General features: G+C 38.0%; 1 protein-coding gene across 1 annotated transcript in view; it reads left to right on the top strand.

Annotated features, from left to right (window-relative positions):
- Positions 1–13,748, top strand: part of RYR3 (ryanodine receptor 3) — a 442,959-nt gene that overhangs the window by 133,448 nt on the left and 295,763 nt on the right. Inside the window, exons 17-23 of the mRNA XM_089521997.1 lie at positions 186–319; positions 860–1,101; positions 5,297–5,489; positions 6,892–7,108; positions 7,307–7,411; positions 8,629–8,732; positions 12,541–12,624. Coding sequence (XP_089378123.1) covers positions 186–319; positions 860–1,101; positions 5,297–5,489; positions 6,892–7,108; positions 7,307–7,411; positions 8,629–8,732; positions 12,541–12,624 — 1,079 coding nt within the window. The remainder of the gene's footprint in view (positions 1–185; positions 320–859; positions 1,102–5,296; positions 5,490–6,891; positions 7,109–7,306; positions 7,412–8,628; positions 8,733–12,540; positions 12,625–13,748) is intronic.

The following is a 13,748-nucleotide window of genomic DNA, read 5'->3' as shown; positions in this document are numbered from 1 at the left end:
GATAAGCTATGGGTACTTTTACTTAACTATAGTCAAGGAAGAGAGGTACAGAGTGGAGAATTCTGCAAAAGTTATTTATATTTTCAGTTCTTGCACCTGATTTATAACTTGGCTTAATTAAACAAAAAGAACAGGGTTGTGTCTTGTAATGAATGCTTCTAAGATCAGTTTCTAATGTCTCCCAGGTTCTTGATGTACTATGTTCTCTCTGTCTGTGTAATGGAGTAGCAGTGCGTGCTAATCAGAACTTAATCTGTGATAATCTTCTTCCACGAAGAGATCTGCTCTTGCAAACACGACTGGTGAATGATGTGACAAGGTACCGTGTATATATCAATTGCATAGATTGTGTTTTATGTATTTTTTTTACTTTTATGGGATATGTCTGTAACAAAAAATGGAAAGTAGTACCAATAGTACACCATATCTTTCAAAGTCATATCATTTTTTAAAAGTATCATACCTACAAAATTACCCCAAGGCTGCAGTGTAAATGCATTATTGATTCAAACAAACAAACCAGGAAAGAAGCAAACAAAACTAGGCAACTGTGTGTTCCCTTGAAACCAAGGCTACCCAGTGCAAATAAACGCTCCTTCCCAGCATATGCTAAAAAACCCAATCTGTCCAGAAGCGTTCATTTTACTATTCTGTGTTCTCTTGGCTATTGGGTAGCTCCATACCATTATTTTGGTATATGATTTGTCTACTATTAACCTGCTTTATTATATTAAGCATTTTTTAAAATTACTATGGCTTTAATGTAGTAAGTAAATAAATATGGAATTAGGTATGTATGTAGTGGTGCATGTAGTAATACAGGCCATTTTATACATTATTTCTTGTCTGTCCCTTTTAGTATGAGGCCAAACATATTTCTGGGAATTGCTGAAGGCTCAGCGCAATATAAGAAATGGTATTTTGAACTAATAATTGATCAAGTAGACCCCTTTTTAACGGCAGAACCTACACATCTCCGAGTTGGCTGGGCCTCAACATCAGGCTATGCTCCTTATCCTGGAGGTGGAGAAGGATGGGGAGGCAATGGAGTTGGTGATGACTTATACTCATATGGTTTTGATGGACTTCATCTGTGGTCTGGTAAGAATTGGCTTAAAATGGAATAAAAACAAACAAAGTTAACATTCCCAAAGTATAGCTGTTTTTCAGAGAACGCTTTTGCCTATTCAGAACCACCCCTTTTGCTACACAAATATTTGTGGATGAAAATTAAGTTCTCAAAGTATTATATCAGGGGACCAAAGACCCTGAAGGCACCAAATCCCATCTGGTCTTGGAAGCAAAGCAGGGGCATGCCTGATTACTACTTGGATCATGGCATGACCAAAGAATATTTAGTACTTTAGGCTATATTTAAGACAAATGCAATGTGAACCACCTCTGTATATACCTTGCCTATGAAAACCTTATGTAATCAGTGAGGTCATGATAATTCAACAAGTGACTTGAAGACATGTAAACCCACACACAGCTATGAGGTCAGGGATGAGCAGAGGGGCCCCATTGCCTTCCAATACAAAATAAAAATAATAATAATTTTTTTATTTCTATCCCACTTTTTGCCAGGCAATCATAGCGGCATACAACAAACTAAAATACATCTATATATACATAGTACTCCTCTCAAAACAAAATTAAACGATATAAGATTAAAACTAACATGCTAAAATCCAATTAATCCAAATAATAACCATGGGCAGAGTTCGATAGATGGCCAAGTATTTTATTTTGGGAAGTCCTGCTGGAAGAGATCCGTCTTAATTACTTTTTTGAAGCTCCCTAGATTGGTAATTTGACAGATCTCATCCGGCAGGCCATTCTATAAATTGGTAGCAGCAGCAGAAAATGTCCTCTGGGAGGTGGCCATGCCTGTTCTTTAAGGGCTGTAGTAAATTCCTCCCAGAGGTCCTGAGTGTACGGGGCGGATTGTATGGAAGCAGGCAATCTCTTAGATAGGTTGGGCCGAAGCCATGTAGTGCTTTAAAGGTGATAACCAACACCTTGTACTGTGCCTGGAAACTAATAGGCAGCCAGTGGAGTGACTTCAATGTTGGTGTTATATGGTCACTCCTTGCTGTTCCTGTGACCAACCTGGCTGCCATATGCTGTACCAACTGGAGTTTCCGGACAAGGCACAAGGGTAGCCCCATGTAGAGTGCATTGCAAAAATCATGTCTTCAGGTTACCAGCACATGTACTACTGTTTTGAGGTCATCCCCATTCCAGGAAAGGGCGCAGCTGGCGTATCAGCTGAAGCTGATAACAGGTGCTCTTGACCATCGCATTTACCTGATTCCTCATCTGAAGCGACAGGTCAAGTAGCACCCCCAGACTGTAAGTACCTCCGTTTTGTCTGGATTCAATTTGAGCTTGTTTTCCCTCATCCAATCCATTACTGCCTGAAGATACTGGATGAGGGGAGAGATGCCATCTGTTCTTGTTGTTGATGACTGGGACATGGAGAAATATATTTGGGTGTCATCACCATACTGATAACACCCAGCCCCGTCTCCACGCATGATTTCTCCCAGCAGCTTCATATAAATGTTAAATAGCATCGGGGACAGGATGGTGCCTTGAGGGACACCACAATTAAGCTCTGTTTTTGAAGAGCAACTGTCCCTGAGCATCACCCTCTGGATCCTGCCTGAGAGGAAGGAACGGAACCACTGCAATGCAGTGCCTCCAATTCCTAACTCTCTCAGGCATTCCAGGAAGATGTTGTGGTCTATTGTATCGAATGCCACTGAGAGGTCTAGCAGCACCAACAGGGTCACACTCCCACTGTCAATGCCTAGATGAAGGTCATCAGTTAGAGCGACCATGGCAGTCTCCACCCCGTACCCGGTCCTGAAGCTCATTTGAAATGGATCAAGAAAATCGGCTTCATCCAAGACCATTTGGAGCTGAAGAGCAACTGCCCTCTTGATCACCTTGTTCAAAAATGGTAGAGGAGAAACAGGCCTATAATTTTTCATGTCCAGGGGATCAAGGGAGGGGTTTTTCAAGAGCGGTCTAACATCCTACTGCTGCTAATATTTCCACTGCACCACTGAAATTAGCCACAATCTTTATTTTGAAATAAACCAAGTGAGTGTCTTCCCTATTTTTTTTAAAAAAATGTGTTAGCGCTGAGGTACAACTGTGTCCACACGCAGAAGACTGCCAGCCAGGAAGATAAACACCACTAAATCTGGAAGTAGTTCACAACTGCTGAGGTTCTTCTGAAGAGGCTTTTAATTTTAGTTGCAGCAAATATTTACAATCACGATACAGCAATATTTACACAAACCAGCATAATGCTCTGCCATCAACTGACATCCACACCACCACACTGTGTACTGAGCATTCATCATTATATATGCAAATACAGCTAGGATTCTGATCCAACCGCCTGCTAGTGTTTCATCAGCTTCCTCTCATGTAGCCACAGTGCAGCTTTGACCTGCTATGACTCATCTCCATGCTCCTCTGAATCAGCATTTCCTCTTTAACCCATTCCATGCACCTGACATATTTTACACAGCCTGGGGCAAAAATATCCTGACAATGCCCTCCAAAATGTCTTTGTTGCCATGCATGCATCATAAACAAACTACAGTGGTCCCTTCCGTTACGTGGGAGATCCATTTCGGAGCCCCCTGGGTAAGGGAAATTCCTTGCATGCTCGAGTACCATTTAAAGTAATGGGGTTCGTGCCCACGGCAGTGCGACGGCTCAGTAGTGCATGCGCACCACAGGTGTGTGCCCCATTACTCTTTCCAGTGTGCACTGCTGCTGCTTCCATTGTGGCTTTCAGCCTGGGGCAAACATATACTGCCACAGGAGGTTTCTCATAGTACAGTTGGGCTTGAAAGCAAGTTGGGTATCTCTCCAAAATCCAATTCATTAAATGGATATGCTCTCTCCGGAGCCTTTAAAATGTGTCATGCTAATTGGTTTTATTTATTTATTTATTTTCCCTTCAAGAATTTTGGTTACAATCCATAGAACTGAATCTTCCTATATACCCAATTTAAATTCATGGGAGCTGTGTAGCAAAACACCTTTGTTGTGTTAAATCAAATGGAAAATTGAACCTTTCAAAAGTGTATGAAACTGAATAATAGGAATGCAGATGAGTTTTCTTTTTGTACAATCTAGTTCACAGAGAGTTTTTTTACTATGGTTATAATTAGTAATATTTTTGTAAGACGAATACATATTTGATACACATCATCAGTTAAGGTGGTTGTTTTTTTTAAAAAAAAGGAATTGAGGACATGATGGCATATAGAGAATACAAAATGAAGTGTTGCCATATTAAAGGTTTGAATTTTATGCGTGAATAGGAATGTTGTTTTGTGAGCTTGTGGGTGTTTATTACTGAAACAATGGGCCAGAACAGACTGGCATTAAAGAGCCAACTTCCAGCTGGTTTGGGGGCATAGCGTGCAAACTATGCATGCTCCAAAGATGCCCAGAAGCCAGCTTCAAGTCACCCGGCCATTTACATGGGGACCAGCTTCTGGATGCTCTGGCAGTGCAGCATTTATATGCTGCACATTGCCGTAGCACCTTAAAGCCAGCTTCCCACCACAGCAGGGCTGAAACGTTGGCTTTTTACTGGTGTAAAAAGGAGCAGCTGTTTGCTGCTCCTTTTTATCACCAAAAAAGGCAGATTGGGGCTGTGGTATGTGGTTGCTGAAGCCCCAATCCGGCTTTGTCAAGGGTGGTCTGTTTTGCCCCAATGTGAGTACTACTTTTCTTATATTAGGTAAAATCTGAGATTCAGTTTATATACCAGTTACTATTTTCCTCCCTATGGCAGGAATTCAAATGGAAGAGATAATAATAGGGTATTAATAGAATAATAGGGTAGACTGCAATTCCTTCAATTTTAATTTTAAAATGCACACACGTATACAAAAAAATCACATTCAAGGTGAATTTATTTTTCCCTAAAATGTGTGTGCATTTCTTCTTGAAATACGCCTTTTATGGCCCAAGAACTGCATCACAAAATTCAGAGAAATGCATAATATAAAGGACATGTTTCAACCTACATATTAATCCAAGATGTGACAATTTGCTTAGCTTACTGTAAAATACAGACCACATTATATCTTTAAACATCTCCAAATGTATATCAGTTTTTGACCATTGAATGAAAAGCATTTGAAAGAAAGACTGTTCTTTGAGTATTTACTGTTCTTCCCATACACAGTTTCTTCTCTTTACGTTCTAAGTGAACTGATCAACAAATGTTTTCTTTACCTGACTGTCTGCTTATTAGGCCGAATACCCAGAGCTGTTGCATCTGTCAATCAACATTTGCTAGCATCTGAAGATGTTGTCAGCTGCTGTTTGGATTTGGGTGCACCCAGCATTTCTTTTCGTATTAATGGACAGCCTGTGCAAGGAATGTTTGAGAATTTTAACATTGATGGACTTTTTTTTCCTGTAGTGAGCTTTTCAGCAGGTGTCAAGTAAGTAAGAGTCCTCTTTCCAGTTAAGTGTTTAATATGCTTTACCAAGCAATTGCACTGAACACACAAAACCTGTTCATGCCATATGACTTCTGAAGTAGTTTGTAGCTATCAGTCATGAAGAGAAAATGTTACATTGAAAACCTGTCATAGATAATGGACAATAAACTATAGAACCTTTGACACCTCTTGTCTTTAGATAGAGTTCTTCCCACATTGGCACGGAATGAATGATTATTTAATGCACTTTTTCATGACCTCTATGAAATGATTTAGGTCTCTTTCATTTATGAATGGTGAAGTGCCTACACATAGCACCATATCTGGCACTAATGGAGATCTTTCTTGGCAGCATCAACAAGAGGTCAAACTCTTTTCTCACATAAAAGGATTTTAAAAACAGTGATGAATTGGTATGGCCTCTGTGTTACTGCTCAGTTGCACAAAAGAAACAGGAAGAAGACCTCTAAGATTCAGTTGTGTTAACTTTATGCCCTTTTCAGGCTTGACTACATTCTTTAACTGCTTATTTAAAAATTATTCCTGTCATCCTCTCTTTTTATACCAAACAATGGCCACTTTTCACTTAATATATTATTTTAGTAAAAGCAAAATTTCAGCCAAAGTTAAGTCATTTTCAATGCATACTTGATGCTCCTCCCAAAAATCAGTGGCACAGACATCAGCTTGGTTAGCACTAAACTGTAGACTTGTTTGATAGGAGAATTGCATTTCAGGAGGCTTATGGACAGAGAGGCAGTGTGGAGTAGTGGTTTGAGCATCAGACTATAACTCTGGAGACCAGGGTGTGAATCTCTGCTCAGCCATGGAAACCTCCTGAATGACTTTGAGCAAGTCACACTCACTCAGCCTCAGAGGGAGGGAAAGTCAAATCCCATTCTGAACAAATCTTGCCAAGAACACCCCATGCTTTGTTAATACATTGTGGTTTACTACATCAATATATAACAGTTTTCATTATTCCATATAGAGTTTGAAAAAAATAGCCAAGTTATTTGAACTTTGATCTCTTGTATCTTTGTATAAAGTTTTTTTACTCTTGAGCATTCAGTCTAAGAACTTGAATTCACAAGTACAAACATTAGATTTTACAAAATTTAACAAAAACTGCATGTTAAGCTCTCTGTGTAGCTCCAGGAAATCATTGTCTTGTCTGTCCTTTCAGCCTCTGCAATTCTGTGTCCCAGTAAAATGTGTGACTTCCATTGTCAATCATTTATAATTTTGATACTACTTTTTGTCATGGAATGCTGCAGCTGCTGGGTTAAAACATCCAAAAAACATTTTCTGTTATCAGCTGTGATGTATTATCTGTTTACTGTATTAATATTACTGTCCCTAAATATTATTACATCCCCCCCCCCCATTTTCATTTGGATAGAGTGCGTTTCTTAATGGGTGGGCGCCATGGAGAGTTCAAGTTTCTACCTCCTACTGGTTATGTGCCTTGCTATGAAGCCTTGCTTCCAAAAGAGAAGATGAAATTGGAGCCAGTGAAAGAATATAAAAGAGATTCTAATGGAATTAGAGATTTGCTTGGTACAACGCAATTTGTCTCCCAAGCTTATTTTATTCCATGTCCAATTGACACCAGCCAGGTATGTTTAAAATAAAATACCAGTATGTAACACATATTTGATTGAATATTCAGTGCATCAGGGCACCTTTACTTAATAGTACATTGCTCTTTTAATGTGTATTTTATAAACCATGATCTCCTCATTAATTAAAAAACCAAACTTTTACTAAGAATTTTTTTTATCATGCTGTAATGTCTTATAAACATTTCTTCATAGATTGTTTTGCCTCTCCATCTTGAGAAGATAAGAGACAAGCTTGCAGAAAACATTCATGAACTTTGGGGAATGAATAAAATAGAACTTGGTTGGACCTATGGCAAGGTACATTTTTAATGTGTGGGAACACAAGACTTGTGAGAACTTGGGATAATTTTAAAAATCAGCTTTCAGATATATTAAAATCATAATTTTTGAGTAAAGAGCAACAGAGTGCCATAGCCAGAAAATATAATGTGAACAGCTAGAAAACCTGGTGTTTTCCCCTTCTAGAATATGGCAATTTACAGCGCTTTATAAATAAAGGTTAATAATAATAATAATAATAATAATAATAATAATAATAATGCCTTGCAGCGGTGATACATGGGAAATGTTAACGCTACGTTTGGGAATCAAAATCTTTAAGAGAAGACTTAAGGTACATGCAGATAAGGCATGTTCCAAAATGTGAGGAAATTGCTGCTGGCCAATATAAGTAGTCTACACGTTAAAAAGCAAGCATATTGCAGAGTGTCATACATTGTATTAAACAATCAGCTTCCACCTTAAAATTTAGTAATCGCAATACCAGCCTCTCACTGAAGGAATTGTAAAATATGAAACTTCCAAATTGGAGTAAGCCCTGAAGTCTCTTAATGATGCAGATGTGGACAGAAAAAGAAAGATCAGAACTCGCAATTTAAAAAAAATGATAACCTCTGCACACTACCACATTTTTATCCCTATTGATGCTTAAAAGATGGATCCTAGAACAGTTGGTTGGCTCCCATATTTTTCAAAAGGTTTTCACCTGTCTAACAGCACTCAGTAAGCTGCTTTAAGTTGGTTTACATAATGTTCAATCAAAATCTGCCTGTTATTATGATCTCAGTCTACAACTATGATGTACTTTTGCAGTATTATGGGTTACTATATCTGTGAGAAACCAGATATAGGTTACATAATTATGACATTTTAGATACTTAGTTACAGTAGTCCCAGCAAGGGGACAGAAACTAGTGGCACTTGATAGTTGGAGCTGTTACAATTGCTCCAACCAGTCACAGCTATGTTCAATACCTGTAGGTTCTGAACTCAGCATATATCTGAGGTTTCTGGGAGAAATAAGTATTACTTATTTCATGGATCTTCTATATTTCATTTGTTATAGTTTGTGTAGTGCTACTTATCAGTATATTTTTCTGAAAAAGAGTCCACTTAAGACTTATGGTGGTTGGCTGTGCTCTCAAATTTTATCTGTGGAACAAAGAAGCCTATTTTTATTTGGATGAAAAAATGTCTAAAATTGCTGAAAGTCTGTTTTATAAACTGCCTTATAGATACGAGATGATAATAAAAGACAACACCCTTGTCTGGTGGAATTTTCAAAGCTACCTGAAACAGAGAAGAACTATAACCTGCAAATGTCAACAGAAACTTTGAAGTGAGTTATAAAAAGAAATAATAAAAAGAAAATACTGCCTTACATGATTTAATTCTACAACAGGGCATTTTATGTAGTGATTTTTTTACTGGGATAGATCCAGACTTAGTCATGTGTACAGTAGATGCTGTGAAATCAATGGGACGTAAAAATTACTTGCCTCATCAAGTTCAATAGGATTACTCTAAGCATTGTTAAATTTGTATCAATCCATTGTTTCAGAAAAGGTAGGATATGGTGGCTTAGTGGTTAAGGTGTCAATTCTGATGATCAGAAGTTTGGCAGTTAGAACTCAGAGTGTGCATGATGAGGTGAGCTCCCGTCACTAGTCCCAAATTCTGCCAACCCTGCAGTTCGAAAGCATGTAAATGCAAGTAGACCAATAGGTACCACTTTGGTGGGAAGGTAACAGCATTTGGTGTAGACATGCTGGCCACATGACCACCAGAGCAGTCCTCAGACAACGCTGGCTCTTCAGCTTAGTAGCAGAGATGAGCACTGCCCCCTACAGTCAGGTACGACTAGACATTCATGTCAAGGGACTACCTTTACCTTTACTTATGTCATATATACATTTACAGAGAAAAGCTTGTATATGTAAATGATGCATGATAGCTGAAAAAATATACATGATATTTTTCTGCCTTTTTTTATAATACTAGAGTTGAAAGTCATGGATTGGAGCTGAATGGTGAGAGACTGAGGACAGATAAATTGAAATGCTTCTTCACACAGTTCATAATTAAACTGTGGAATTTACTGCACATGCGGGATTTTTTGCTGCCAGTTTGGATATCTTTAAAAGGGGGGGGGGGTTAGATATATTAATTAAGGATGAGGCTACTAGTCTGGATGGCTATGTACCTATTCCAATATCAGAAGCATAATTCCTCTATCCATCATTTGCTTGGGAATGTGAAATAGACAGTACAGTTGCACTTCAGTCATGCTAGTGCATTTCCCATAGGCAACTTATGGACACAGTGTAAACAGAATTTAAGATTTTGATCCAACTTGGTTAGTCTTCTGTTTTTTATATATCTACTGAGAAGTAAATCCCATTAAGTTCAATTAGGCTTACTTCTAAAAAATGAGTATAGGATTCTAGCCCTAGATCTAAATACTGCATCAAAGAATGATGCTGTGCCCCTGGAGGCACGTGAGTAACAGGAAAAAGAGTAAAATATCTTTAGGACTCTGCCATGAGAGATGATTTCACTACTCACATGCGTGCAAGGACAAAGCACCTTTTAATTCTTGGCAGAAATATAAAATATATTATATTTAACTTATAACACAAGGGTAATGACAAAGTTAAGCTTTCTATCTTTCTATCTTTTGTTATAGCACCCCAATGTTGTTTTTGTTTTTTAAATAGAGCTGCTCAGATTGGGGATCTATGGACTAGTTCTGGTCCCTGGGCATTCTGCTGCCAGTTGCAGGAGAACTTCTAGGAAAGAAAGGAAAACAGTTGTAGCCAAATATGGTGCTGATCCATGACATATTGGGGGAAAATGTTGCTACCCCCCCCCCCCATCAGATAGCTTAAGATGCACTGCTCTAAAGAAGGTGTTCTAGTATTTTTTCTTGTGTTGTCTCAGCAGCTAGAGACTGAGTTCTGACTTGAGTTAGAAGGTCCAATTCCAATTATCTCAGAAAAGAGAAGTCCTGAAATATTAATAAAATGCAAATTAAAAGAGAGATGTTTACTATGTTACAGCAACACTCCATTTTTAATTTTCATATTAATATTTTAGTGAAAGCAGAAAGTAAATCTATCAGCCAGTATATGACCTCAGAAACAAGCATTAATTACTGAAGCCAGAATATAATGACGCAAGCAAAGATGAACTTACATGGTGTTGATTCATGTAACTGACTGAAATATAGATTTTTTTGTTCTAAAAACCCCTTAGATTATGAACATCCCAAAGCGGCCTTGAGTCCCATCTTTGGGAGAAGGGTGGGATATTAATATAATATAATATAATATAATATAATAAACATTTAAATACATTGTATAGATATAACAAAATGTTAAAGTTGCAATCCTAAATGTGCTTATTTGGGAGTAAATAACTTAAAATCTAGTAGGATATACTTTTGAGTAGATATGCATATGATTGTATTGTTAATAATCAAACAAATAAATAAACAATAAATTTATAAGTAAGACTATCATATCTATGCATTCAAAGACATAGCTGTGTTAGTAAGGAAAATCAGTATGAAAAGGGATCTTGTAGCACCTTTGAGACTAATTGAAAGAAAGAAGCTGGTAGCATGAGCTTTCATAGACTTAAGTGTACTTCCTCAGATGGATAGGGACAGCCCTATGTAAGCAGGCCATGTGTGAGAACAGTAATAGAAATGCAAAACTTGTGGCTATGGAAATAAGGTGGCAAGTTTTGTTTTAACAATGATCATTGGAGAAAAAAGGCAGAAAGAAGTATGTGAAATTGAAGGCTTTCATGGCTGGCATCCATAGTTTTTTGTGGGTTTTTCGGGCTATGCTGGAAAAACGTCAGGAAGAAACTCTTCTAGAACATGGCCACATAGCCTGGAAAAACAACAAAAAAACTATAGAATGAAGTATGTTGCCTAAAACCAAAGTGAGTAGGTAACCATATGAATGGGTCTTACCTCTGAGTAATTATACTTAAGTTTATGAAAGCTCATGCTACCTGCTTCTTTCATGAGTTAGCACTACACTATCCCTTTGCCTACATAAGGCCATCCTCATGCCACCATGTTCCTGCTTGCATCTGTTCTGTGAATCTTGGGCCTCTTTCCCACTGGGCATATACACCGACTTATCTTGCTGCAAGTCCACTTCGGATCGAGTATTCGAATCGTATTTGAATCACGGTTATCATTCCCATTACCAACAGGAGCATACGGACTCAGTTTTTATTAGCTCATGTTTCATTCCCATTTATATTTCTCCAGTGTATTTTGACGTGGATTTATTTTGCTCCCCATTTCCATTGCGTTTGAGGAACCGGTTTTTCCGGTTTTTGTTTTTTTTTACTTTGAACTGTCGCTCAAGTGCTTGGGCAATCAGACGTCACCGTGACACCTATTTCTTCGGTGCATTTTGACGCGGGCTATTTTTGTTCCCCATTCCCACTGCATCTTAAAACCTGTTTTTCTTGGGGGGTTTTTGGGTTGAGCAGCCAGTCAATCAATCGCTTAGGCTAAATTATTTCCATGCACCAAGCCTGGCTCCAACTACAGCAAATCAAATGAATGCAAAGCCGCTTAGGCACTCAATCACCAAAGGAAAAAAATTAGTTTAAAAATGGTGTACAATGGGTCTTCTCACACTCGATGTCTGCAGCAGGGGACAGTAATGCCGGGGAGGGGGGAATATGCTTACCGCATTTTCAGCTCAATGTAGCAAGTAGCTATGTTCGGAAACCCGACAGAGCACCTAGGCAATCAAAAGCTTAGTTTTTTTAAAAAAAAAATTATTCAGCTACACACCAGGCCTGTAGCTAGGCCTTTAGGGGCCCTGGAGCAGAAAATACTTTTGGCACCCTAATGTCCTGAGTCCTACCACCAGTGTGGTCTTTCTTGGTTGTAACAACAACAACACAACAACAACAAAATTTTCCCGGAGGAACAGAGTGTATGGGAAGGATTATATGGGAGGAGGCATTCCTTCAAGTAGACTGGACCCAAGCCATGTAGGCAAAATATGAGGCAAAATAAATACACTTTTCTGAACCACACTACACTACAGTTTTTCTTTAATTCACAGTGGATGTTGTATGCTATTGTATTTTACAACTCTTTACTTTTATAGAACCCTTTTGGCTCTTGGATGTCATATTGTACATACAAACCTGGGAGCAGAGGAAGACCTTAAAAAAATAAAGCTTCCAAAAAAGTAAGCTCTTTTGTAATTTTAATTGTCATATATTGATTTCATATTTTTTTCTGACTTGCTGTTTCATTTGCAGTATAGAATCATGAAGGGGTGCCTGTCTTTACTCAATTGATATTGAATTGTAGAGGTCATCTGTAGACACTGATGTGGAGCCAATGATATTAATTTATGGTAGCTGATTCTCACAATACAGTTCATCTTCCTTTCTGTGCATAGTACTGATTTTTTGTTACTAGATGGATATAGAATTGGATAGACACATATAAACTGTTGTAGCAAATGTCTCAATCTCTACCAAACTATAAATTTGAAGGTTGTAGGAAAATTTAATGGGATGACAAAATTCTTATATAGAGGGTAATGCTCTCATTGCAAACTCTCTCTTTAATACACTCCGACCACCTGTAATTTAGCTTTTCTCTTTTCTGACTGTTGTACACTTTACCTAACATTATAATCTTTGCTAATGAGTCACGCTGTCTCATGATACGTCCAAAGTAGAAAAGCCTCAGTTTAATCATTTTGGCTTCTTAAGAGAGTTTGGGCATGATTTGCTCTAGGACCCATCCCCCCCCCCTTTTTTTTTTTTTTGCATATAACTGAAAACCCTTTTCTGGCATCACATTTCAAATTAGCTGATTTTTTTTTCTTTCTCTGTTGCTTAATGCTCTGGGTTAATGATAAATATAGATAGACTACTTTTTAATGGAATTCCATGATTTTATTATGTTCCACATAAGAATGTGCTGAAAATCTTTTTGCAAGAAGTCTTTCAAATAGCTGGCTTTTCCCCCCTCCAGACCTTATTCAACTTTCTTTTTTCAGTCCTCATTGTATGTGTTTGACATATATTTTGCTGTAGTACATCAAATTGAGAGTATCAGTCCATATTGACAGTCTGTTTTGACAGTGGAGTTCCACATTGCTAGAGAAAGTGGGATGTGAAGTAATGGGCATCTGTAGAAAACATACCAGTTCTTATTTCTCTCTGTCCTTGTGCACACTTAAATGTGTCCATAAATGTCTAATTCTCATTCTCCATAATATAGGAATTTAACTATATACCAGCACAGAGAGAAAAATGTACTTCACCGTGTCTATACATTTCTGTCATAGTGGTTGTT

The sequence above is a fragment of the Sceloporus occidentalis genome, unplaced genomic scaffold (assembly GCF_023333645.1).
Source record: "Sceloporus occidentalis isolate IW3139 unplaced genomic scaffold, rSceOcc1.0.p SCAF_4, whole genome shotgun sequence".
Lineage (NCBI taxonomy): Eukaryota > Metazoa > Chordata > Lepidosauria > Squamata > Phrynosomatidae > Sceloporus > Sceloporus occidentalis.
This window is presented reverse-complemented; position numbering and strand designations above follow the sequence as displayed.